General features: G+C 42.5%; 1 protein-coding gene and 1 long non-coding RNA gene across 7 annotated transcripts in view; one reads left to right on the top strand and one right to left on the bottom strand.

The window, feature by feature from the left end:
* KIAA2012 (KIAA2012 ortholog) overlaps positions 1–27,630 on the bottom strand; it is a 107,565-nt gene that overhangs the window by 50,187 nt on the left and 29,748 nt on the right. For 3 of the 6 annotated variants that reach the window (XM_040475877.1, XM_040475874.1, XM_040475880.1), the window contains 4 exons: positions 24,680–24,850; positions 21,920–22,030; positions 10,911–10,979; positions 2,189–2,265 (listed from right to left, as the gene is read on the bottom strand). In XM_040475877.1, the coding sequence (XP_040331811.1) occupies positions 2,189–2,265; positions 10,911–10,979; positions 21,920–22,030; positions 24,680–24,850 (428 nt within the window). The remainder of the gene's footprint in view (positions 1–2,188; positions 2,266–10,910; positions 10,980–21,919; positions 22,031–24,679; positions 24,851–27,630) is intronic. The other 3 variants (XM_040475876.1, XM_040475879.1, XM_040475875.1) reach the window with 2 other exon arrangements.
* Positions 149–27,529, top strand: LOC121030924 (uncharacterized). Its single transcript, XR_005790468.1, has 3 exons — positions 149–356; positions 470–533; positions 26,605–27,529. It is a non-coding gene; the product is annotated as an uncharacterized LOC121030924 (long non-coding RNA).

The raw sequence follows: 27,630 nt of genomic DNA, 5'->3' as shown, positions 1-27,630 counted from the left end.
ACCTAGTCGCGCAATTTGCCACCCCGCGTGTGGGAGGCCGGAGCCCCAGTCCTTCCCGCTCGGTTCCACGGAACAGACGCACACGAGCCTTCGAGGCTTCAAATGCAGCCGCTAGGGGGCGCCCCGAGGCAGCCTCCCTCGCCCAGGGGCTAAATCCACGAACCCGGTCACGGCTGGCTTTTCCTCTCACCCACGCGTCAGAAACTGTTTTCCACGTCTAGGTCTGTGACTTCTCGTGGAAACATGGGGATGCCCATATATTCCACCTCTGGGTTTTTTCTTTCTCTCTTTCTTTCCTCACAGCTAGCGCAATGATAAAAAGTAAAAGTGCTTTATGTGGCTGAACTCCTAATAAGGTCAGACCCCAGTGAGGGGAGGGAGAGGGCGAATTCAGTGAGGAATTAATGGGAAGGAAAGAAAAGTAGAAACTGCTGATGCTGATAAAGATCAATTTTGTGTGCTATCCTAGCCTGCTTCAGAGTGGGAAGGCAACCCTGCAAGGAATCCACTGGATTTGCCAGCGGCCCATCAAGGTACGTAACTGAAATCTGCTGGGCAGAAATTTGTTTCTAAATCCTTTCCAGATGCTTTACAGTAAACATGAAATTAGTCATTTACATGGAGTAGGTTGAGGAAGTAGTTAAAATTGAAGTCAGTGATTAATCTAATAAAGGGCCATTAGCCTCAAGAAGTAAGGGGGTGGGGAGGCATGGGAGCAGCCTCCACCTTCCTCAGTCTCCCCCGCCCCCTGCCATTTTCTCTGTGTTTAGGGGCTGGTGGGGCTCCCTAGGCTTTTCCTCGAATGGCTTTCCTCTTGGGGGCTACTTCTAAAGGAAGTAAGACCACTGTGACTTGAACAAACCAACCGGTTGTGTTGGGAGGAACGGCCCTCCTTTCACAAAAAAGGCACACGAGGTTCTCAGTAACCTGGTTTGCCACAGCTTCTCCGGGGAAACCCAGGATTAGGGTTTAAGACCCTCGGCCTGGTGTTCCTCTTTCTGACTGCAAGGCTAATAATTCAGTCTAGGGCTTCATCTGACGTGACTGAGCCACTGTTTTATTGCTGGCGATATTAGTCTCCTGAAATACAACCAGGGGAGCTGTGTGAATTTGGAGTGCGTTTTGGGTAAGTGAGGCATCTGCAAGGCCTTTGGAATTGTGGAATTATCAAAATATAGCAGGGTATATTTTCCTTGGTTACAGACTGTCTTAAAAAAGAAAACCTTCTAGATCCCTCATAAAGGCTGTCTTCAAAGCAGGCATGTAAAAAAAAAAAAAAAAATGCAAACGTTGGTTCAGTGTTTCCTCAGTAGCAAGAAGGGTCAGCTCAGCTGTGTTTTACCTCAGTGGAGGCCTGACCCGGCCCGGGGTTCTAACAGTGAGAGTTCAGGTCCTTTCTCAGAACCCAGCTAGGCACACACATGAAACTAAAACTACTTTTATTATTATTGTTTTTTAATAAATGTGAGGAAAGAGGAGAAAGCCAGGCTGTGGCAGGAAGTTGGAGATAAGGGAGAAATAGAGATCATGCACCCCTCTGTCTGCCCAGGCTGTGGCCCAGCAGGTCGAGAGACCTGAGTGTGCCCTGGAACTGCGCTGTTTCTGCCTCAGGTTCTCTGAGACCCTGGGTACAGCTCCAGGAATTCCTCCTGAGTTGTCTCTCTAGAGTGAATTTGAAGACAGTCCAGCCTCAAAGCTTCAAATGAAGTAACAAACTGATACTTATGAATGTATGTCCTTGAAACACCAATAGACATTTCTGACCCATCCAGATGAAACATACTTCTCCTTTTTTCACAGTAGCCTTACATTTTTTTCTTGATTGTTATTTTTTTTTCCCTCCCCATTAGGAATGAGAATTGGATGGGAAAAAATGGGCCCTTTAGTACAGAGTCTGAGTGGCTATTGCCTTTCTGTTTTCCCTCTTCCCTTTTTGGCTTTGTAGAAGTCAGGGAGAGGCCTATTCAACTTATTCAGGCACATGAAGAGCCACACAAAACAGTCCAAGCTGAGTTAAGACATTCCAAGGAACCTCTGTGATTTTATAGTCCATTTGTCTCATTTTACTGATGAGGCAAATGAGGCCCAGAGAGGTGAAGACACTTACCCAGGGTCACACAGCAAGCTGAGGCAAGAACCCAATAGTCCAGCCTCCCAGTCTCATGCTCATTCAGAGTCAATACTGTACCTGCTTCTCTGGCTTTTGGGTCAAAGGTGAGGTTTCATTAAGATTCGTGTGAAGATAGGTTCTGGATTCATTGTTTGCTATGGTGAAAATCAGAAAAGGATCAAAGCTGTCAGATCTAGGTCTCATTAATTTTTATATATACTATATACAAACACACCTAGTTCATGTATATAGGGTTATAAACACACATACACCTATGGCATTCATATTTACTCACTAAACGACACCTGGACCCACTATAAGCACAGTATAAATACAATGTTAAGTATAGTGTTGAGAACTTACACTCAAATTTCTATTTTTCTTGTTTTGGTTGCTTTTTAAAAGAACAAAAGTAAATTCTTTGTGCTACTAAAATTCAGATACAGCTGAAATTAAAAAGGAAATATTGATGAAAAAAAAATCTGCTGATACTGTTGAATATAAATTTTGTATGATTGTACTTCACTGAAGAAAATGCTTCAGTGCAATCTTCCAGATAGAGGGATCAGAGATTTCCCTTTTCCCTCATAATGTGGAGGGGCAACAGAAGTGGAAACATAAAGGGGCGCCTGGGTGGCTCATTTGGTTAAGTGTCCTTCCTCAGCTCAGGTCATTATCTCTTGGTTCGTGGGTTCGAGCCCCGCATTGCTCTCTGTGCTGACAGCTCAGAGCCTGGAGCCTGCTTCGGATTTTGGGTCTCCCTCTCTCTCTATCAAAAATAAGTAAACACTAAAAAAAAGTAAAAAAAAAAAAAAGAAAAGAAAAGAAGTGGAAACATAAAGCAAACAAAGGCAATGGCCAAAGTAGGGCTGGTGGGAGATCATGGAACTTTCCATAAAGCAGGTGCCTCGCAGACGATGTTAATCTGTGTGGCTTTCCTCCATGGTTGAGTTATCACTGCTTTCCACAGGTGTGGAAGCTGAGGCTTGAAAGGTAAACTAATCTACCTAAGGTTGTACCACTAGTGAGGTTTTGAGTGAGGATTTGAGCCCAAGACTCAAACCCCATGCTGCAAAAGGATAGAATTTATTTTGCTTTTCTTTTTATCCCTAAGCAAGTAAATTTAATATTTATAAAGGAATGTTTGTTTGGGGAACAGATTTAGCTAAGCACATGGCTCCACTAACAAGGGTTTTAGTCTCTAGTGTGGGTTGAGTGTCCAACAAAAACTTATTTCCATGCTTGTTACTTTTAAGAGCCTGTGGCATCTTTGTCTCTTTGACCTGAAACCTCTACTCATTCCTTGTGGGCCAACCTTTCGTTTTCTGTTGTTTTTCAGCTGTCCTGTTCTTCTGGTTTGAAATGGCTTTAGGACAGATTTAAAACATTCCTTTTTTAAAACAGCTGGGGGAACTGAGGTCCAGAGAGTGGCTTCGTGAGATTGGCTTAAGGCTGTTCCTTGAAACAGTGTAAGACCAGAACCTGAACCCAGATCTCCCAACATAGCATCTAATACTTTTCCCTCCACATCACACTCCCTCCATTAGCCTGACTTGTGCTTGCCACATCACAGCTGCTTGGCCGTGATCCATCCTCTGGACAAACCCAGCCCAGCAGAATTGCATTGAGATGAGGTTCACTTCACTGTGGCTTGGAAGGAACTTTGGGCTTCTTAGAAATGAAACTTATAAATTCTAATGCATAAAGAAAGTTCTTGCAACACCAGGAGAATGAATCAGTCAGCCAGAGTTCAAGAAATGTAAACACATTTTTAGATAGGAGACTAAAAAAAATCGCTTAGGACTTCTCCATCTCTTGGGTCAAGACCCTGGTAATTTACTGAGGTCCAAGCTGTCAAGGAGGAGACACAGCTCAAACTACATTCCTGGGAGATAAAGCAATGGGGGTGGTAAAACTTCCTCTCTGAACAATGAGGCAGGATCTACCCCTGTTATCAAGCTGAAGGAACTGACTGACCCATCAACCAATGCAGGCAACTGGCTGTGAACACAGGCCTGGCTCTTTCTCATCATTCTGAGCTGGTGTGTACATTCACAGACTACAGACTGCACAACTTCTAGGCCTGCCTGAAACTGGGAGCTCGGAGTCTTTCTGTGATGAATATTTCTGCCACTAAAGAGATAAACAGAAAACACATTCCTTCTCTGGCTGCCCACCATCAGACCAGAGCAGATTTTCAACTGCTAGCATTAATCTAACCACAGGCTTTTAGCAAGGAGATAGCATTCCCACCAGATAATCAGGCAGTTTCAGAGATGACCCTTGCTAGATGGGGTCTCATCCCAAACTCTTCTGCCTTCTTCAAATCATGAGATCCTTCACCAAACACTCAAAAGCAGGAAAGAGTATCTGATTCTAGCGTGGAATAGGGTGCCTTAAAATTTCCTTCTGTTTAAACTTATGTTAATGGTGTTTAATACTGAAGTTATCATTATTCATTGTTTTGATAAAAATGAAATATAATGATATTTATTCCCATTGTTTCAGAAAACTTGTTTTCCTTGGTATGGGATACTCTGGTGGGCCTCATCTGGTATCAGAATAGAGACCAAACCAAAAAGTCATCTTATCAGGCAAACCGGGCCACCTGGCTCCTTCATGGTCGTGTGTCAGGGCTTGGAAAGAACAAGAGACTTGCAGGCTCCACGTGGCCAAACATTCTGTGGTTACAAGGGCAGTAGCTTTTGGAGGTGCTGGCAGGAGCCTCTTTAAATATGTGTAGGGCCTTTTCTCACACATGCCATTTCTAAGGCATGATTACTCTTTGATCCTTAGTATGCGCCCATGACAATTTCTTCATGATTTGCAGTGGTTCCTCATTGGACAGGGGATATATCCACTGCCAAGCAGATCTCAGAAAGCACTTTTGCCTTCTCACAGCTTTGCACTTGGACCTGCTGAGCCCAGCCGAAGCCAGTGGGAGAAGTCCTAAAAGTCAGGCTTTGTACCTTCATGGTTTTGTATTTTTGGTCAAAGATGGAAAATGCAAAGGCAAATTCCAGATTAATTAAAAAAAATCTTCCCAGTATAGATTAAACCATAAAAGGAAGGGTAATTCTGGTTCCTTTACATAGTGCTATGACCTTTCCTTAAAAATGATATCTAAAAATACTTATTTTATATGATATGACTCAAGATGTCTATGACCTGTGGAGTGTTGGACATGCTATAATAAATCTTGATCTGCTTGTTTAGTGCAGGAAACCAAGACCCAAGATGGCCTCTTGGTATTGTCACTATCAAATACTTGGGATAAGATTTAAGACGTTATTTATGCTACACATTTTTACTTTAAATCTTCTTGGATGAAGAGGAGGGTGAGATGGGCATATCAAACAGTTACTAAAGACCTGAGAAAATCTCCAAGCTAAAGACATACCCCAGGAAGGTCTATTAAAGGAGCCAAGTAGACTCATCTAGAAGCTATAAGTCAGTCTGAATGTAAATATGGAAATGCCTAGTAAATGCAAGGGCAATATTTTTCTTCCAAGTTGAAATAACAGTTCTTTTACTTACGTCTTTCTTCTTAGATCAAGTCTAGCTCAGTCTCAAGGGTTTGGCTTTAGCTTTGGGAATACCAACTTCTCTCAAAAGTTCATGAATTATTTTTTATGGAGAGGTCGAAAGGTACATGGCAGTTTACCACGCCCCAAATGGAAGACAAGCTAGATGATGGGATTTAAATATAAGTTGTATGGCAACAAAATATCAACTACATGAGAAACCCTCCAGTCAAGGTACACCGTAGGATTAATAAGGATACCTGTGGTGGAAGACTGTGAGGAAGAAGGGAATTAACAAGAGAGGCTAAAGGTGGAGCTACACACAAAGTGGTCATTTCAGTTCATGTGGTGATCTTAATTCTGTAGAAGATACTGTTCTTGGTCACTCACTCTCAAACAAGAATAGACATCTGGTCTAACCTCTAATCCTACCGCCTTCAATTGTTTTTTTAGATAGCTGGAAAAGTCATTTCTCTAAAATAAAAATCTGGTTATACCAATTCCAGTTTAAATGGGATCTCACTGTCTTTGGGAAAATTTCTTAGTTGCTGCTATGGCTTTTTATGATCTGGCTTCTGCCTACCCCACTAGCTAACTGCATTTCTCCCCACTCCCTTCCCTACATGTACCCTGAGGGCCAGTCATTATAAGCTGCTTACATTTCTCCTGTGTCACCATGTTCTCTAACCTTAATGTGGTCCCTTTCCCTGGAGCAGCCTTAACTCTTCTCCACTTGGCTGGTTCCTATGTATATCCTTAGAAACTCAGCTTAAGTGCTGTCTTACTTCAAAAGCCTTCTCAAGCTGCAGGCTGAGTTAGCTCTGAGTATTCATAGCTCTCACCACATGTTACTACTATGGATGACACTAAGGAATAGACTTTGTCTCTCAATTCTATTCTTGTGCCTAATACAGTATATGGCATTAGGAGATGATCGATTAGTGTTTGTTGAATGAATAAATGAATAAGCAAGCTTATGTGCTTTGTAAAACAGATTCACTAATTCTTTCTGTTGGACATGGTCCAATGCTCACGTCTTCATTATTTTTCAAATAAGGAATTGTAGAGAACTAAGAAAACAGCAAACGAAAATCCATAGGCCACAGGGAGATGACTGAAAGAAGCAAGAGAGAAGCTAGGAGGCAAAAATTCCTAAAGGAAAGCCTCAGGCTTCTTTATAGCACAAATGTCTGAAGAGTGGTGAAACAGGAAAGAGTATTTATGGATTACTAGTTAAGGAAAGTTACAATTTTTTGATCATTCTGATAGAAGAAAACATAAACTTTATAGGTTGAGAAATATAACTGATACACACACACACACACACACACACACACACACACATTAAAATCCACACCAGCCTTAAAATGCATTGTGCTAAGCACTACTTCACTGCTTGAGCAAGGCCCTGATCCCTTGTACATATTATACGCTAAGTGAATAGCAGATTCTGGCTACCTGGGAGGGACACATTCCACGAATTTCAAGAATCCTTAGTTTTGTGAATACCCCTAGTGTATATCATATCCCCAATAAAACTAAAGTATAAATGAAAAATGAGGGGGAGTTTTTCAAGCTCTTAATGAGTCTATAAATAAAGCATTAGAGTGATTTATAAAACTGTTTTCTTGGCAGAGAATCATCAAAATGTTAAACCACTTTACTTTCTCTTACGTTCATTACCAGCCCAAGGAGCTGGCCTTCTTTTTCGTGCCATTAAAAAATATTTATATGAAAAAATCAGTGTTCTTTTTGAAAAATAACTTCTCAAGAGTAATTGCAGGTGTTATAATAAACATGGATCACAGCAGTGAGATGTGGGTACCCAGAGGAGGGCTAGGTTCACTCACTAGCTTAGTGATGGTCTTCTGTTTTCCATGCCTCTGTAAGATGACATAGTGTATGTGTCCCTGATTTGTGAAGTCATTTGCAATAGTTGAAACTGAACTTCCAGTCCACAAATACCCAAGTTCCACCATCTACATAATTTTTTAGAATCATATCATTTTTTTCCTGAAAATATTCATTAAAACCAAATGACCAAAAAGAAAACAAAAAGTTGTGAAAGATCTACAGGTGATTCCAATGAATAGATGTCTTAAAGTGTTCTTTGAACTCAATTCCAGGGAGTATCAAGTATTTTCAAAGTAGTGTTATATCCATTTACTTAAAAGCAAATGTCACGCACAAAGAGATGCAAGAATTGTTTGTTAAGGTCATTGAGCAAATCAAAGGAACAAATATGGTTCCTACATCTAAGCCCTGAAAGAGGTGCTTATATCTGCAGTCCCATTAGAATGGAGAGTTGTTATTTAATGGGTATAGCATTTCAGTTTTGCAAGAAGAAAAGAGTTCTGGAGATTGGTTGCACAACAATGTGAATCTACTTAACAATGTGAATGGCACATGTAAAAATCATTAAGGTGGTAAATTTTAGGTTGTATGTATTTTACCACAGTTTTTAAAAATGACAGGAGATAGGAGGAGATGAGGAATTGTATTCCAGGCAAAGGCAACAGTATGTTCAAAAGCTTGGAGATAAGAAAGAGATTTGCATTAGCCTAAGATCTTTTAGTTACTAGGAGTAGAGAAGAGAGGAAATAAGTTTTCTTTCCCTTTCATGGATATAAAGCTTGCCATGGAGCAATTCTGAAATAGTCTAAATTTGTCTTTGGCACTCTACTATTTCCCTTTCTGTACTTTTCTTTTTGGGCCTTCTCCTCATATAGCTAATGTCCTTCTGTTCATCCAAGCTCTCCAGGGCAACCCACCAGTTAGGAATGTTTCAATTCTTAAAACACTCTTTACCTTCAAATTACCCACCTCTGTTTTAACCCCTGTCAGAATTTTTAGTCCTTCAGAGCAGCTGTTCTCAGCTAGGTTGCAAGAAGACAGCCATCTGATCAAATAAATTTTTACTAAAGTGTAAATGACTATAGCTTCTCAGAAGTGTCAACCTTATAAGAGAATACTTCTGAATTCAAAGTGAGCCTAGTAAGATTTTCAATAGCAGAGTGAAATGAAATTATAACATTTTTGGCCGTATTAGGAAGAATGATTCTGGTCTGGAGAGCTACTCTGTAAATGGCCTATCTTACTTGAAAATCTGTCTCAAGAGTTTGGTTCTCCCAACCTATTCCTACTTTTATTCAGCTTCTGTCCTCCCCATGTCTCTGAAAGTTGTAAATCATTTTCACTGTTACCCACAAAAGGGTGTCTGATGCTGAGTAAGGGAAATTGGAGGAATAAAAGGATGTGTAACAAAAACCATTTATTTATAGGAGTTGTTAGGTCAGTAATTTCCTAAACTCTCCATACTGTCAGATGGCAACATGCCTATTTAGATTGATATCACCACTACCACTGCATCGTGGTAAAAAAGGAAGGGTTCTTGGCTTCCAATCACAGCTTCTCCATTTAGTGTGTGACCTTAGGCAAGTCACTTAACCTCTCTGAGCCACGTTGTCCTAGATGAAAAATGAAGATAATGATAGAATTTACCTCCTATCATTGGTGTGAGGATGAAGTGAAATAATGAATGTAAAGCATTCAGCACAGTGCTTGGCATATCAAAGAGAGATAACAGTGGTACCTATCATCTCCACCATCACCATCATCATTCACTAGAGAGCTCCTATTAAGAGCTGCTCTGGCCCAGTTCCAACTAATAAGTGAGAATGAACAGAACTGACACTGAAACTTCCTACCATGGTCAGCATGTCCATCCAAGGAGAATGGCAGGAAGGGTAATGCAGAAAGCCAGGCTCTCGAGTATTCTCTGCTTACAGATTTTGGGATTGGCAAGCATATGATTGTGCCTTCTCTCCTTTTAGTCTTGTGGTGTCTGGCAAAACCAATTCCCTCCCCCCAGCTCTGGCTCCAGCAAACCATCTGTGGCATTGCTTCCTGTCACTATAGCAGGTCCTTCATTGGAGATTCATTGCTGCCTGTCCCCAAATAAGCAGTGAGGAAGACCATACACATTTCTCTATTAATCAAAGACAATTTTGGGGAGAGAGAGGCGGTCTCTACATAATCATCATTTACCCCTGGTCTGAAGCAGAAGCAGCAATGGTGGTAGGTGGAGGATGAGCTGCAAAGTCAGCCTACACTTCTCGTTTTGGCTTCTTTCTGCATGGGGGGGAGTGAAGTATGAAAGGAAGCTTGGAAGAGGTAGTGCTGGCCTCAGTCCTCCATTTAGAAAACATGCCTGAGTGGGGGCCTAGGTGGCTGAGTCATTAAGCATCTGACTTCAGCTTAAGTCATGATCTCACAGTTTGTATGCTTAAGCCCCGATTCTTTCTCTTTGTCCCTCCTGGGGTTCTCTCTCTCTCTGCCCCTCATTCACTTGCACCCTCTCTCTCTCTTAAAAAAAACAAAAAACCAAAAAAAAAAAAAAAAAAAACCATGCCTGGGAGCATTTTTCAAAGTTTCCTCATTTGTAGTTGTGCAGGCTGAGCACAATGCGAGGGGCAATGTCTACCTCATCATAATGTGAATTGTGCAGTGTGTGACCTGCAGAACCTACAGGGCATCCTTGCAGATTTCCCTTCCTGGGCCAGCCAAGTACAAGCACTTGGTTCAGCTTCTCTTCTCCCCTAAGATTTACACTCAGACCACAGCACACAGTGCTGCCCATGCATAACTCATGAGGACACCACATTTCTCAGGCTCTCCAAGAAGTGAATCCTCTTTCCTACTTATTGCTATATTTGGGGAGAAATTGTGTGTTTCTGGAGGTCTCGGTATCAAATAATATGTATGGGAGTCAAATGACATAGAAGAGAAGTAGAGGTGACCTTTTTTAAAAAGTTGTTTTTAACATTTATTTATTTTTGAGAGACAGAGAGAGACAGTGTGAGTGGGGTAGGGGCAAAGAAAGAGGGAGACACAGAATCCAAAGCAGGTTCCAGGCTCTGAGCTGTCAGCACAGAGCCTGAGGCGGGCCTCAAACTCATGAACCGTGAGATCATGACCTGAGCTGAAGTTGGACACTTAACCGACTAAGCCACCCAGGCGCCCTGACCTTTTTTTTTTTTTTAAGTTTATTTATTTTTGAGAGAGAGAAGAGAGACAGAGCGCGAGCAGAGGAGGGGCAGAGAGAGAGGGGACACAGAATCTGAAGCTGGCTCCAGGCTCTGAGCTGTCAGCACAGAGCCTGATATGGGGCTTGAACTCACAAACCGTGAGATCATGACCTGAGCTGAAGTTGGATGTTTAACCAACTCAGCCACCCAGGTGCCCCTAGAAGTGACCTTTTTAGAGGAAAAGCTTACCTTTTAGGAGGTGTTGAATACTAGACCCCTCCTTTTCATGGCTGGTATTTGAATTGATAGATTCATAGGCTGAAAAACAATAAGGGCTTTACCTGTGAGTGTGAAAAAGTCTTGAAAAAAGCTATTTTTCTTACCTCAAGACAAAGGAAAACCAAGTGGAGGCTTTGATGCTTAAGCCTCATAATAAACTGAATGGTTTAAAAAAATCTGTTGGTGCTATCATGGAGAGAAGGTTGATCTGGGGTTTAAAAAGTGCTGAAGAAAATAATACTTTTATTGAAGATGTTTAAGAGTGAAATCCTGTAGGGACCATGATGCTGAAATTCTGAGAGGAAAACTTTTTACAGAGCAAGAGCATGAAACAGTTAATGCTTGACACATGCTGTGAGGAGATGCCCAGATTTGAACAGCAGATGTGCTATGGGGCCCCAGAGCGTGCAGCAACGGGGGGATGACAGACAAGCGTGAGGAGCCCCAGCCTGCAGCTGTAGTGCAAATACAAGGGTTGGACCAGGGGAGTCGGGGGGGATTCTAACCCATCTGATTCCAGCCAAGAAGACAGACAGGCTTTTGCACAGCCCTCATGATTCTTTTTTTTTGCAATCTCTTAAAGTTACCTTGGGCAAAAATTATTCTTCTGGCTGTCCTTGTCAGTCAAAATGAAAACTCGTTGAAGCAATGCTGTTTTAATGGATGAGGAGAATTTGGATGACAGACCAGAGAAGGAAAATTAAGGGGTGGTGGTGGTAATGGATTGCAAAGGGGTCAACTGAGTGGATCTGAAATGGAAGAACAGTTTTTAATGGGAAATTTGGGGGGTGGGTATGGGGGTGGGGCAGGGCGGGTTTGTGATATTGAGGAGGTAACAATACGGAGGAAAAAGTCAGAAGGAATCATAGAAAATTCCAACTGGAAAGTATTTTGAAATCTTCTAACCGTCCCCCTCCAGACTCATTTCCAAATATATTTATATGTGTATGTATGTATTTATGCTTCTTTGTCTCATTACTGATAATAAACTAGAGAGGGTGCCAAAAAAGAATGTTTGTTTTTATTGATTTGCTAAACTGTGGTGGGCTTGGAAAAGCCTGTTCCTTGGTGTTTTTCCACCTCTCGAGTACACACACACAGCCGCACACACACACACAACTTAGGCTGAGCAGCGCAACTTGGGATTCTGAGAACCAACACTGGAGAGAGGAAAAGCCATAATTAGTGTTAATTGTTGACCCTACAGTTCAAGAATAGATGCTCTGGAGAATGGGAAATGAGAACAAACATTAATTATTGAGTAGGGACCTTGGAGACAGACACTCCGGATTAAAAGGAGAGAGATAAATTGCATAATGAATGTTAATTTTCCCTCAAAGAATTGAGTGGTCGGTGGTTGGAAAGGAAAAAGAGGCTAAAACAATCATGAAAGAGAAACCTCGCTGTGTGTGGGGGTAAGAGGGTACAGGGTTATACACACACTTTCCATCACTGCTTACCGCCTCACCCTTTGCCTTACAGCTCCCAAGAAATTTGCTCTGAGGGTTTTCCTTAGGACTCTTACTGTATACCATTGTTGTCTGCTAGGAAGCTCAACCATTTCCCCAAGAGCACATAAGCCAGAAAACAGGCACACTGCACACTGACAAGCTGAGAGGTGTGTGACACTGAAATTTATTTTGTATGTGTGTTGGTGGGGAGTGTAACTTACAATGAGGGGGGTGGAGGGGCGCCTGTGTGGCTCAGTCGGTTAAGCCTCCGACTTCTGCTCAGGTCATGATCTCGTGGTTTACAGGTTTGAGCCGCACGTGGGGCTCTGTGCTGACAGCTCAGAGCCTGGATCCTGCTTTGGATTCTGTATCTCCCTCTCTCCCTGCCCCTCCCCCCTCACGCTCTGTCTCTCTTTCCTTCAAAAATAAATATAAACATCAAAAAAAATTTTTTTTAAAAATGAGGGACGTGGCTGGAACTGAATGCCACTCAAGAGAGAGCTGTGGCCCTGCGTGTGCTGCTGGGGGGGATGGGCTCCAGGGCCTTTACTGTTGCTTTATCTTAAGTGTAATACATCCCCCTCCCCCTCCCCACCCACAGCCTCCAAAGAAACCCTCTTAACTGAAAGTGAAAACAGAAAAAAGGTAATTTGAGTGGAAAATTGGAGATGAAGATTGTAGCTAGTTTTGTAAAGAGACTCTAGTATCAGGCTTGTCACTGGCTGCTCAGATTTAGAGAGCTGGTGCACGTCCCCACATCCAGGCAGCATCTCCCACGTCTGCGCACTGCCTTCTGTTCAGACCCTCATCAGCTGTTGCCTGGATGGCTCTGCAGTAGCCTGAGTGCTCAGCCTTTTCTCTTGCCTGTTCCTTCATGCTGGCACACGCACTGGGTTACATGACACCCCTCCTCAAACATCTGTGATTCCTTGTTGCCTAAAAAGCAGCATCGATAGCTTTATCCTGGAACACAAGGTCTTCTCTGCTCTGGCCCTGGCCTGACTTTCAGCCCCGTCTCCTCCCGCAAAGCCCCTCACAATCCATACGCATGGCCGCTTGTCATTTTCTACACATATTCTACTTTCCTGTCTTTGTTCATGCTGGTCCCTCAGCTGGTCATGTCTTTCTCTCTGCACTGTTTATCCACTTTTACTAATTTCTCAAAGGTTAGTGCAAATGGAATTTCTCTGCAAAAATCCCTCCCTGGAGCCCTTGGATACTCTAGGTTAGAATTGATCACTCCTTCCTTGAACACCCCTGAATCGTGTTGGTTAGGCCTCTAAAGTAGCACTCCTGCCATTCTGTCTTGTGGTGGAGTTCATTCCTTGTGAGTCTGTCCTCACATGGGCTGTGAGGCCCTGCTGGGCAGGAGCCACAGATGCTGAGCCTTGGAAACAGGATGAGAGAGCACAAGCTCTGGGATAGGGATGCCTGGGAATGAATAAGCTCACTGCTTACAGGGTGAATCAAAGTGCACAGGGGAGTTAGGCTCCTGTGTTTGTTTCCCCACATTGATATGTGAATGAAAATACTCACTTCATGGGATTACTGGCTGATGGAATGAGATGACACCAGTGACACAGTGCCTGAGAATGTTTGCGCTCAATATCAACCTCTTTCTCTGTCCCTTGCATATGATAGGCATTCACATTTTATTATAGGAGTTAAACACACATGTAATGGGTCTTCTCTCTTTTAGGTCTAATAATATTTTATATAAGAAGTTTACTTAATACTTTACAAGATGTACTGCAATATGTTACCAAGTGGGAACTGGGATGGCAGATATTTTTTGATGCTAACAAGGAAACACACTTTATCATGTATTTCAGTATCATTCTGAGGACTGGAATTGGGAACACATTTGACAATAATCCTTTTTTTGGGTAGCATGAACTTTTTTTTTATTTTTAATTTTTATTTAAGTCCAACTTATTTAAGTCCAACTATATGTTAGTTAACATATAGTGTAATAATGATTTCAGGAGTAGAATTTAGTGATTCATCACTTACATATAATGCCCAGTGCTCATCACAAGTGCCTTCCTTAATACCCATCACCCATTTAGCCCATCCCCCTGCCCACCTCCCCTCCAGCAACCCTCAGTTTGTTCTCTGTTTTTAAGAGTCTCTTATGGTTTGGGATGGCAGATGTTATTATAGTCGCATTATTTTAGCTAAGGAACATGGTGAGCTGCTGTGATAAGAGACTCTAAAAGATAAACATTTATTTATCTTTCTGATAAGAGTTGAGAGGTAGGTGGGCAGATCAGGGTGGCTTTGCTTCATGAAGTTATCTGAGCACTGATGTTTCTTATATCTTATGGCTCCATTATCTCATCGACTATTGCCCTCTTCTACCTGGTTGAGCTGTTTTACCACCTCAGCCGAGTCCAAGGGGAAAGAAGACCAACCTCCTTTGGTAAAGAGGAAGGCAAGCAGTGTCCTTTTTAAGAAAATAACCTGGAAGTTGCATGCGTTACTTCTATTCACATTTCATTAGCCACAACTTAGTCACATGGCCATACTTGGTTGCAAGAGAGGCTGGAAAAACGTAATTTCTAGCCAGCAGCCATATATTCAGCTAAATTTGGATGCTTTTAAATGTGTATTTATTTATTTTGAGAGAGGGAGAGAGAAAGAATGCACATACACACACGTGTGTGAGTGGGGGAGGAGCAGAGAGAGAGGGAGAGAATCCCAAGCAGGCTCTGCACTGTCAGTACAAATCCCAACAAGGGGCTCGAGCCCATCAACTGTGAGATCATGAACTGAGGCATGATGAAGAGTCAGATGCTCAACCAACTGAGCCACTCAGGTGCCCCTGGATGCTTTTAATAAAAGGAATAATGAAAGAATGGATATTGGTGAACAATTAAAGTCTCTGCTACTCACAGTTTCAACCATTATTTATGGGCAGTATTCCAGGAGTGCCTGTGGTATTTTCTGGGATATTCAGAAGTAGATAAAGGGGATTAACCCCATAGGAGTTTTAAATCTTGAAGAAAGAAGATAAAAAGTAAAAATGGTAAAGGAAGTGATGGAGTGCCTGGTGAGAGGCCCAGGCAGTAAGAATTAGTGGAATCTAAGAAATCGGCAATTAGCATGACATCAGGTAAGCCGTCACAAAGAAGGTGGGAATTCAGCTAGTCGTTGAAGCCTGGAAACTTGGACAAGAAGGACTGGAGGTAAATATGATTTAGTAGGAAGAGCTTTGACCTGAGTGGGTGCAGGAAGATCTGGATTTGAGCCTTAGATTTGCCACATAGAAGCTGTGTGACTTTGGGCAAATCACCATACTTTCCTGGGCCTCAGTGTCCTTATCTATAGAATGAGAGAGTTTGCAAACTGTGGTCTCATATCTCTGGTGGCTCTGTATAGACCCCCTATCCAGGAACAAGCTTAGAAGGGAAAGAATTAGCTGAGCTGTGGAGAAGTTGGGGGGGACATAGACCAACCCCACTTCAACCAGACAGCTTTGCTGTTATCCATATAATTTACTAGTGTCCTCAGCAAGTCTATTTGATAAGCGCTTCCTCTGCTTAAATGATGATGAAGGTCATGCCTCCATTCCATCTTGACTCTGGGGTTCTCCGAAATAGCACAAATGTAAGGGAGGTAGAATTCATAATTTCATGGGCTTTCTAAAAAATGTAAGTACCATCATATGCAAAAAAATAAAGAGGAACTAAATATTCTTCAATACTTCATTATTGATTGTTTTCCTTAAAAAAATAATTTCCAACAGATTCAGAGAGAACTATAATTTTTGACATTTTTCTTCTTTGGGAGGCATAAAGTGGTGATGACACATTTTTAGCCAAATATGAGGTAGGGGAGTCTTTGTGCTTATAGTAATCATGAGAGGTTTTTGTCAAAGGAAAGGAGGCTTCCTAGTATTTTTTAGTGGCTCTCTGCTGGTGGCTATCAGAACACCTTCCAGTGTGGGCTGCTGGGGCTTTGCTGGCCTCACTGTGATGAGGGAAAGAACCCTACTTCTCTATGAAGTCCAGGAATAAGCACAGCTATCACAGCCTGCTGTGTGGTCTATGTGACAGACCCAAATTAGCTCCATGCTGAGCCTCATGGGAATCTCCCATAATTTCTGTAAGGAGAGTATGTTGGTCAGGGCTTAGTGGAGAACAGGAACCACCATGTATTTTAAAAAGGAATGGAGTTACGATACAGAACTTGGTGCTTATAAAGTTGCTGTAGCAACTACCTCAGTCTTCATGAGCTTGCTTGTCAGCACAAGTAGCCCAAAGCTTCTGCCTTGCTTCTGCCCTCCATGGCTCTTGCTAGAGCAGCTCTTTGGCAGAACCCAATTTGCGTGTAGCCTCCTGATGGCAAAGGTTATCCAGGAAGTGTTTTTAGCCTTGCCTCTGCAATACAGGAAGGCCCACTGGAAGACAGTGCTAGGTGCCAAGTGACCATATCCAGTCACATTTTCCTATATTTCAATTGACCGGAGATTGTTAGAACTGGCAACATTATTTCTTACGGGTTATTAACAAACACTGATTGGACAAAATTTGCAATCAGTCTAAAATTTGCACACTGGCTGCTTCTTACTTTCCTCTACTTCTCACTCAGAGATGGATGGATTGTGGGCCTTATGATTAGAAGTGATGTTTGGAAAATGAGTATAAGAACAGTCGTGAATTATTGAATGGCTGAGATCCTGCTTCAGGATTTAGACAGCAGAACTGCCCCACCAGGAGAGTCTCCTTGGGAAAAGGGCATATTTAGTAACATACAACATTATAGCTGGAAGGAACCTTAGAAAGCACCAGTTTAGCATTTTCCAAAGTGTTCCAAAAATGACTTAGATCCGCATGTGCTTTGCTGAAAACAATAAATAATTAAGTGGTCAAATAAGTTTGGGCAACAATGCATATCCTCATCTGAAAGAGCAGTAATTCACATTAGCATATTAGAGGCCTTGTGAAGTCCTGCAGTAAGGAATCTGCTTAGCTAATTTAGCTCACTGGTTTCCACACTTACTTGACCTCAGAATCTTTTGTTTTTTACATAATGCCTGTTAATCTTTTGAGGAGTTGGAGTTCTATGGGACATAGTCTGGGAGGATTGGATCTAATTCCATCTACTCTTTTCCCATATGAGGAAGCTGAAGTCCACAGCAGTGAAATTACTTGGCCATGATCACAGAAATTGCAGGTGGTAGAGCTGAGCATAAACCCCAAGACTTTGGACCCTTAGTCTGGAGTTCTTTCTTTTTACCCTGAACACTACTTTGTCTAAAGGACTTTTCCTCCTTTATTTTTTTTAATTCAATGTTTATTTATTTTAGAGAGAGGTGGGGAAAGGGGCAGAGAGAGAGAGAGAGAGAGAGAGAGAATCTGAAGCAGACTCTGCACTGTCAGTGCAAAGCCCAATTTAGAGCTTAAATCCATGAACTGTGAGATCACGACCTGAGACAAAGTCAGACACTCAACTGACTGAGCCACCCAGGCACCCCAATGGACTTTTCCTCCTTTAACTCTCCTGTCATCTTCTTTAAGGCACCAGTTGTTAAGAGAAAGACTACTCAAGGAAAATTGTATTCTTTTACCCATGGGTTGCCACAACCAGCATTATCACAGATGCCAAATGGGGAAAGCAAAGAAAAAGTCAACCGTTTAGTATGTTTGCTTCCAAATAATCAGTGTTTTGAGACCAGCTGGAATATTCTTCAGACCCTACATGTTTCTGTTTACCAAATTGCAGATCACCAGGAAGTGACACGAAGTATATGATCTATTGCTAAAACTATCACCAAATCTACTGACCTAAGAACAAGAAACCTTTATTATATCTTGCATAGTTTCTGTGGGAATCTGGGAGTGGCTTTGGTGTGTGATTCTAGTGCAGGGTTTCTTGTGAGGCTGTAGTCACAATGTCAGGCAGGGTGGTCATCTGAAGGTTTCACTGGGGCTAGAGCATCTCCTCTCAAGGTAGTTTACCCATAAGCCTGGAAAGTTTATTCTAGCTGTTGGCAGGAGGTGTTACTTCCTTGTCATATGGACCTCTCCACAAGGTTGCTTGAGTAGCCTCATGACAGACATAGTGGTTGGCTTTCCCCAGAGTGAGGAATCCAAGAGAAAGAGCCAGGAGGAAGCCGCAGTGCCTTTTATGACCCAGGCTCCGTGTGGGTCAATTCTGTCATATTCTACATTTATTAGAAATGAGCCACTATGTCCCGTCTACACTCAAGGGAGGGAGTATTAGTTTCTCCCTTTTGGAGGAACAAGTGTCAGAGAATTTGTGGACATATTTTAAAACCACCATACCAAGAACCAAGAAGAAGTTGTAAGAAGAAGGATGCTAATTAAATGACCAAAACAGGGGTGCCTGGGTTGCTCAGTCAGTTAAGCAGCCAACTCTCAATTTCGGCTCAGGTCATGATCTCGTGGTTCAGGAGTTTGAGCCCTGAATTGGACTCTGCACTCACAGTGCAGAGCCTGCTTTGGATCCTCTGTCTCCCTCTCTCTCTCTCTCTGCTCCTCCCCTTCTCATGCTCTCTCTCTCTCTCTCTCTCTCTCTCTCTCTCTCTCTCTCTCTCACACACACACACACACACACAAATAAACATTAAAAAAATAATAAAATAAATGACCAAAACATAAAGAACATATTTGGGGTAAAAATCCATTTAGGACAAGAACAAGTGCTAACTGGAAACTCTGAAAGAGATCAAGAATTTAAATTTACATGGGGGCATATGGGTGGCTCAGTTGGTTAAGTGTCTGACTCTTGATTTCAGCTCAGGTCATGATCTCATGGTTCGTGAGATTGAGCCCTGTGTCAGGTTCTTGCTTACAGCATGGAGCCTGCTTGGGGTTCTCTCTTTTTCTCCCTCTCTCTGCCCCTCCTCTCTCTAAACAAACAAACAAACAAACAAACAAACAAACATTAAATAAAAAAGAATTTACATTTACATGGGACCTGAAGTCTCAACCTGAATCACTGGCACAGACATCCTTGAACTTCTTGCAATAAAAAAACTTATAAAAGAAAACTTCTCTTGTGGCCACCATGACTGGGAACATAGGTGAAGGATCTGACTCAAGGATAAGCAATGCAGAGAGCACAGCCACTGCTTTGACTTATATCCTTCCAAGTGAACTTTTCCTTTCTTAAGCCTTTGCATTTTCTAAGTGTTGCAATATCCCAACATAACCAAGAGTGTCAAATTCCATCTCTAGCCTTCACATCTTTTTTTTTTTTTCTTCTGAAGGTTTATATCCATTTCTCTATGCTCTCTGAAAGCAAGATATCATGATCTAATTGCCTAAGAATGTATTTCCAAATAGATGTTGACAGAGTCTGAGAGTCTCAGAAAGATCAGACAGATCATATTGTCTCCTTTACTCAAGATTTTTAAAAAATTAACAACAACAACAACAACAACAACAACCCAACGTGATCCCCAAAGAACTTTCCTTTGTGGTACCTGGGGTATTCAAATCAATCAGCAAGTATTTCTTGGACATATGATAAAGATAAGAGGTTCTCTGGGACTCATGTAATATATTTGGGGAGCTAAACAGAAAACAGATGCAGATTAAAAACAATAATCACAAAGCTGGGATTGAGAGAGAGGAATGGGCTGAGGCAGTTATAAGAGAGGAGGTGGATTTATTAAGAAAACTGTCCCAGAAAAGATGAGCCTTTGCCTGGAACTTAAAACAATTCTCAATATTTGTGAGCAATTGGGCAAAGGCTGGGAGGGGCATAAGAGAAGGAAGCCTGAATGTCTGGGCCATCGGAGAGATGAGGAAAGAGTGGGCCTGAATGTGATGGGAGATGAGACTGGAAGGATAGAGAGGGGAGGATGGTAGAGATGGATCTGAACAAACTGAGCTACAAAGGGTTTGGTGTAATTGGAGCAAGTCCTTTGCAAGAGTTGAACATTTTTTTTTTAGTATACTCCTTCTCAAAATGAAATGAAAGAAAACAACAGCAACAAAATCTTTCCTATTCACAGAGACTCTCCAAAGGCTAGACCTGTTCTATGGGCCCCCCGTAGGGAGATGTGGGTTTCAGGTTCTGCCTTGTCTTCCAGGACACATTCCAATCACCATCAAAGCTAAAGGTCCACCAATTGTATGTGGAGGAAAGGCTGGCAAGAGGCCAGTGACTGACTGACTGATGGATTGATTCATTCAACAAGCTTACCGTGAATGCCTTTAGGCTTGAGAGGATTAAATGTATTGTTCATGGAACTAGCACAAGATGGCAGACAAGTCTCCATTTATTCAGCATAAGTTTCATTTCTCTTTCCTCCTTTTGTGTGGACATTATTGAAAGACTTTTCAATGAAAATTGATTGTGATCCTGCTATGTATGTGTTAGGGACGATGTTAGGTGCTGAGAATACTAAAATGACTGAAACATCATACTGACAATGTGACAACGAACTTAAAGCCTAAATATTTATTTCCTTTTCTGCTTCTGGCTTTTGCTTTACCAAAAGGGGAGCTATTTCTCCTAGAACGGAGTGGACAAATGTGCGGCAGGTGAACAGAATCATATTTGCTCTCCAGTTGTTGTACCAGCTGTGTCACACTGACAGTGGCCTCCACCTGTCCAAATTCTGCTTCTGCCAATACAGATCCAAGTTATTTTTATACTTATATCATGCGATAACCCAAGTGGTGATGAAAGTTCTTTAACACTGAATTTGGAACTGAATGCATTCTAGTTTCTGGAAACCCAGGTACTAATCATCTATTTCCAAGCAATAGATGCAATACGTAAACTGCAGCAATAGTCAGGGACTGACCCAAAGTCATCTGACATGTAGATGGAGGCAGAGGACAAGCCAGGGCTACTCAAATCTCCTGGCTTTGAATCCATGCTCTTTTTATTAAGCCAGTGGTGACATAACTCACCAAATGAGTACAGATTTTAATCTCCCTCATCAAGAGGCCTGCTGGGCATACGTCTCACACATACACATCATGATGGTTCCTGGGTGGTTGATACTCATCACCCTCTGACTTCATTTTTTTTTTCCCTTTGCAAAATGGCTATTGCCCAGAGCCAGCATCTCTTCTCCAAAAAGGTAATGTGCCAGAGGGTTTTTGGAAACTGCTTTGATATCTGTCAGAAGCCAAATGATTTGCAGCAATGAACCAACATAACAAGGATACCTGATTGGATTACCAATTAACCATCTCCACCTCTGGAAGGTGGCTGGAAAGAAGAGAAAAGGCAGTGTTTAGTTTGGGCAATTACCAAAGGGCTTTATCATTCTCATCAAGGCATCAACACAGCACATTAGACCTCCTCCAAGCCATTCCACAGGAACTTCCCTCTCCAGATGCTCCAGCAAGAGTAAACTTGTCATGCAAACATTGGGTTATTGTGTCTGAGCTACAGAAGCACCTCTGTGTCAGTGAGAGGGGAGAAACTGGCTGACTTGCATCTGTTTTTAATGATGTCTCTGCTGCTGGGAAGTTTTGGAAGCTACAGGTAAAATCTTTCCATATAAAAGTGAGGCTGGCCTGCGGTGTAACATCTTACCTTTACTTGAAAGAGGCTCCTCGGTTTCAGTAGGCCTGGGGAGGGATAGGCCAATGTTTTCTCCATCTGGACCCAGCAAGAAGTGTCCCGGTGTGGGGTCTTCGGAATCTTCTTGAAAATAAACACAAGCATGGACAATGTTAGCCCCAGTGCAGGGGAGGCAGGCTTCACCTGGACTGTGCTCCCCGAATTCCCAGCAGGCAGATGCTAGTGTGCTCAGGTGCTTGCCAGAGTGCAGGGTCAGCCCTACTCCTGGGATTTGGCAGAGCAGGGCCAGCATTTACGTCCTGCTCTCTGGAGGTCAGTGTGGGACTGCCACTAGCCTATGTCATGCCTTTGTGAGACTCTGGCAAAGGGGTCTCTCTGGACTCAAGCAGCCCTATATTGGCAAGGCTAGGGTGGTGTGTAGCCCAGCCCCTGGGCACAGGGCTATGTGATTTCAGCCTCTGCTTCCCTTTTCCATCACATGTCTCTCTGCAGTGCTCTGCAGTACAGCCTACCCTATGGATCAATTCTGGGACTGCTCAGTGACTCCAGGTCCTCAGGCCACTGAGAAGTTGGAAGCTGTATTTCCCTCTGTTGCTTAGAAGAGTTGAAGGTGTTTCTATAACGTTCCCTTCCCTATCACTGTGGCACAGGGGTCAGGAGGAGAGCTGGCCACTGGCCACAGTGGATGCTTACAAGGACACACACATACACACACAGGCATAAGATGCACACACAGAAACACACACATTTACAGATGTGCACACACATCTGATTACAGGTGTGCACACACATATATATGCAAAGCGAGTGTGCACACGCATGCATGCACAACCATATATGCATGTGTGCACGCATGTACACATGTACCATGCATGAACAAGGACACACATCAATACATGCACACTTGTCCTCAGGCATGCATGCCTGCATAATCACACACACATATATACACACAAGTACTCATGTAGGCTTATAAGCATACACATACCCTCATACACACATGTGCTCTCATATACATATTAATTTACACACACTTAGCCAACACACTTGGGGCTTTAGGCTGCATTCTTATCATAGTCATGGCCCTGGTATTCATTTTTTCTTTTCTTTTCTTTCTTTCTTTTTTTTTTTTTTTTAGTGTTTATTTGTTTTTGAGAGGGAGGGAGAGACAGAGAATGAGCAGGGGAGGGGCAGAGAGAGAGGGAGACACAGAATCCAAAGCAGACTCCAGGCTGTGAGCTGTCAACACAGAGCCCGATGCTGGGCTTGAACTCATAAACTGTGAGATCCTGACCTGAACTGAAATCTGACACCCAACCAACTGAGCCACCCAGGCGCCCCCATTCTAATCAGATACTCCCTTTATAAAAATGTCCAAGTGTGTGTGTGTGTGTATGTGTGTGTGTGTGTGTGTGTGTGTGTGTGTGTTTGCTGTGATTTGTCTTGGGCTATGCAACCTCCTAGAACACCCTTGTTACTGACATGACTGTACCTAAAGTTTGGTTCATTTGTATCAAATTTAATAGAGGATCACTGCCATGCAAGTATAAAAGGGGAGAGTGTTGTAGGAGAAAGATTCCTTACAGAAATAGTTTATAAGTGAAAATGACATCTTTGGAGAAAGAGATAGAGAGGTAGTGAAAGAGAGGAGTTTGATTTTGACCATTGCAGTGTTAGAGAAGCTGCAAACACATAAAGGAGTTACTGATCTATGTATTTAATTTATGCTTACAAGGTTTCAACTATACATGCTTGGGGGAAGGAGGGAGGGAGTCAGAGACTTAAACAGTGAGGCATCCTGTCCCTGAGTGGCGTGAGATGAAAATGAAAGATGCCATACTTGCTGTCTTTGTGGTTCTCAGTTCCCATGTGCCTCTCAGAGAGTGAGTTTCTTGCAGCCCTGAGTGTGATTCTGCCGTTAACAGAGATACTTTCTTCACATTGTCTGGCACCCAAACACACACTGATCTCCTTCATCTGGGGCTCAGCCAGAGAAAGCAGCCCAACACTCCCATGAAGGAGGAATAGCTGGCTGGGCTGCACTTTCTAGAAAATGGTCTAGAAAGTGTCCAGCATGGCACCTCCCTAAGGGACTCTCGGGTAATTTGGACTCTAAGCAATTTTTGCTTTATGAGTTGCTTTTAGATCAAAGCCCCCCGTGGAAGCTATTGCTGCACTGTCTCTGCATTATTGCTCTTGTATAAGCATCTTAGTCTCCTCCTAGACTGTCAGCCCTTAAGGATAAGAACTTTAAGTGGGCCTAAGTCATAGAGGATGTGGATTTGCTCTGCGTCACCCTTCAGTAGAAACCCAGGGTCCTTCTCTCTCTGTGAACAGGCCTCAGGCTGGAGGGCGGCTTCTCTCAGGGGACTCTTCCTGTTGGCAGGGTCATGTCACCAGGCTCCCTTGCCCCAGGGAGGGTGTTGAATATCCTGGTAAATCCAGTAGCGTGTCTCCCTGATGAGCACAGGGAGCTGTGTCATTACATACTGCTGCCAGGAGTGAGGAGAGCACAGAACAGCTTGGCAGTGCATGTTGGTGCAGCAAACCCTTAAAACATGTACTGACTCTTTAGGAATATGCATGGTGAACATTAATCCCAGACATTGTTGGAAACACTGCTCATTTCCTCTTTTCAATGGGGTGGCTTTCAGACAGCTTACATCACAGCTGCTGTGTGGCCCTGGCAGATGCTTTAAATGAGCCAAGAGCCACAGACAAGCTGGGTGGGGGTGGGGGTGGGGAGCATCTGTATACCCCAGAAGTGATTACCTTGTCCTTCTGCTGGGAGTGTCCCCTTGGCCCTTCTCACGTCCATGGGGCCTGTGGAGCTGTTGCAGCCTGATGTCCTGGGGCTGTCCCGGCCCCTCTGACTCTCTGGACTTTTTATTCCTTTAATCAGGGACATTGGTGGGGTCATATTTTGGGGTGGGACATCATCACCTTCCAGAGCAAAAGGAGAAAAAGCACAAGTGAGAATTTCTGAATCGGCAAGAAGGAGAAAGAACCTTTTTTTTTTTGACTTGGTTGATAGCTCCTTGTGCTTAGGCTGGTTTATTCCAGTTGTTCTTAAGTTTGTCCCTCTTTTCTAGCCCTGCTAAGGAGTGGAGGCCAGGTGTCTCCCATGGCCAAGGTGGCTAGCTAGAACAGTGGTCCTTCAGTTGGGGAGCCTGTAAGCACTGGGAGGACCCGAGCAGTGGTTATTGTTCTCATCTTGTTCACAGGCTCCTGAGATAGAAAAAAGACTAGAGAGGCTATAAGACCCTTCTAGACCAAACTCTCAAATTAGAAAGCCCCCATCTTGGGGCTCATGGGATTGTTGATTACAGAGTTTCAACCACAAAGCAATTTTTCTACGCGGAACCAACGATCACTTGGTTCCTCAAGGTTATAAAGTACAAAGTAACACCTTCCAGATGATAGAGGGTAATGGGATTGATGATAATGCTACACAAAGCACATCATTCCCTTCACTTCTGTTCTCTTCCTCCAGCTAGTTTTCAAAATCAGTAGGGACTATTCTAGGAAGGGTGAAACCCAGTAATCTAAGTGATTGAGACCTTGTCTTAATCTCAGAGAGTGGTCTTTATTTCACGTTTAACACACTGTTGCCGTTGTGTTTCAAAGCTGGCTTCACACACAATTTCAAAGTATCACAGGCTACTTATTTATTACAAAGGGAAAATGTATCTTTACAATGGAGAAATCTAGTAGACACCACCTTTAACTAAATAATGAAATTTAACATCCCCTATAATAAAACAAATTATAACAAATGAAATAAATATGAAGGGATATTTTGTGTCTCTTGATGTGATTGCTGGGAAGGATGTATTGTCACTTACATACTCTTCTTGCCAAAAATGTTGCATCTGAATCTAATCACAAGGAAACAGACAAATCAAAATTGAGAGCAATCTGAAAAGCAACTAGTCTATCCTCTTCAAAAAAGTCAAATGTCATGAAGAACAAGATTCTAAAGACATGAGACAATTAAATACAATACATGATCCTGAGTAGAGTCCTGGATTGCTTGGGGGGAAAAACTATAAGGAACATTATTGGTATAATTAGGAAAATTTGAATATGGACTATGTATTAGAAAGTAATATTGCGGGGCACCTGGGTGGCTCAGTCAGTTGAGAGCCTGACTTCGGCTCAGGTCATGATCTCACGGATTGTGGGTTTGAGCCCTGCGTCAGGCTCTGGGCTGACAGCTCAGAGCCTGGAGCCTGCTTCTGATTCTGTGTCTCCCTGTGTCTCTGCCCCTCCCCTGCTTGTGCTCTGTCTGTCTCTCTCTCTCTCAAAGGTGAGTAAACATTAAAAAAAAAATAATATTGCATCAATGTTAATTTTCTTGAGTGTGGTAATTACATTGTGTCTACGAATGAGAAACTCATTGCTCTCAGGAAATATGTGCCGCTAAAGGAAGAAATACACAAAGTCTGCAATTTAATCTCAGGTGGTTCATCAAAAAAATATATATGGTGTATATGCATATATAAAATCTTGTTTTATTTTTATGATATTAGAGGTGAGATTATCCAAGGCTAAGCAAGTAAATGAGTATGTGCAACCTCTAGCAATGGGGCAGTTCTGCTTAGCAGCTTTAAATACCCTTGTCCTAGGAACCTTGTAAAAAAGATTGTCGTGGAAATCTTGCCTTTTTAGACTCTTCTTTATGCTTCTACCGCTAGGTTGGGTCACATACTGAACTAACACACCAACGTATCAGGGACTTCTCAGACCAGGTTCCCTCTGGCAGGGCGGCAGGCGATGCACAAGCTCTAGATACCTGGTGAACATGGCAGCTCAAAACAAGTGGAGAGCAGTGTGAGGTGAGCAATACCAAAGATGAAATTTACCAATATTGCCACCGATCTCAGTGGCTCAGACTATGCACCTGACGTTGAGACCCACAGATGGAAAGCTGCTTTCCTACCTGTTTGCACACAGAGCAACCCTTGCCCACATCTAGATTTTTTTTTTTAAAGGAAACTTCAGAGTCTTTAGGGTGATTAACTCTCACTTAAGAGATAGAGTAAATGAGCTCTTTCCCCAGTAATCAAAGGAAGCTTTCAATACTGAAACATCTCAAGAATGTTCTGACCTGTTCAGTGTATTATTTATTCTGAAAGACAGTGTAATGGGTAGGAAGACCAATTCTGGCATCAGAAGGCCTGAGCTCCTATCCCAGCTAGGCCACTTGTAATTGTGTGACCTCAAACAAGTTACTTATCTCTCAGGCCTTCAGTTTTCTGATCTCTGAAATGAGGGTAAGGTTGTTGTGAGGAGTAAATGAGATAAACTAAGGATGGTACCTGGCACAGAGGAAGAACTCCATAAATATGAATGCTCATCCTTTTACTTTTCATTAGCACCCATCAGAGACCACTCAACATTTATCATACAGTCATCTTGCCCATTGGAAAGGACGTTCGGTTTTGTGAAAATGAGGGGCTTTCTAAATATGACCCATTACTTCCAACCTATCAACACATAAAAGATTCCCTTAGGTATACTCATATGTATAGTTTCAAATGTCCATGTGATGTCTTGGAAAATTGAAGTCTTTTATTGATATTATGACTTTTAATGAATAAATAAATATTCTTAAATTGATTAGAAATGGAATTTCATTGGCTAAAAACATAAGATAAACTATAAAGCATGCAGCAAAGTTTTAGTAAGTCTGGTGCTGTTTTACATCTGCAACCAGAAAC

Source organism: Herpailurus yagouaroundi, unplaced genomic scaffold, assembly GCF_014898765.1.
Source record: "Herpailurus yagouaroundi ecotype Mexico unplaced genomic scaffold, PumYag 140, whole genome shotgun sequence".
NCBI classification, from domain to species: domain Eukaryota; kingdom Metazoa; phylum Chordata; class Mammalia; order Carnivora; family Felidae; genus Herpailurus; species Herpailurus yagouaroundi.
The sequence above is the reverse complement of the archived record's forward strand: the minus strand, read 5'-3'. Positions and strand labels throughout refer to the sequence as shown.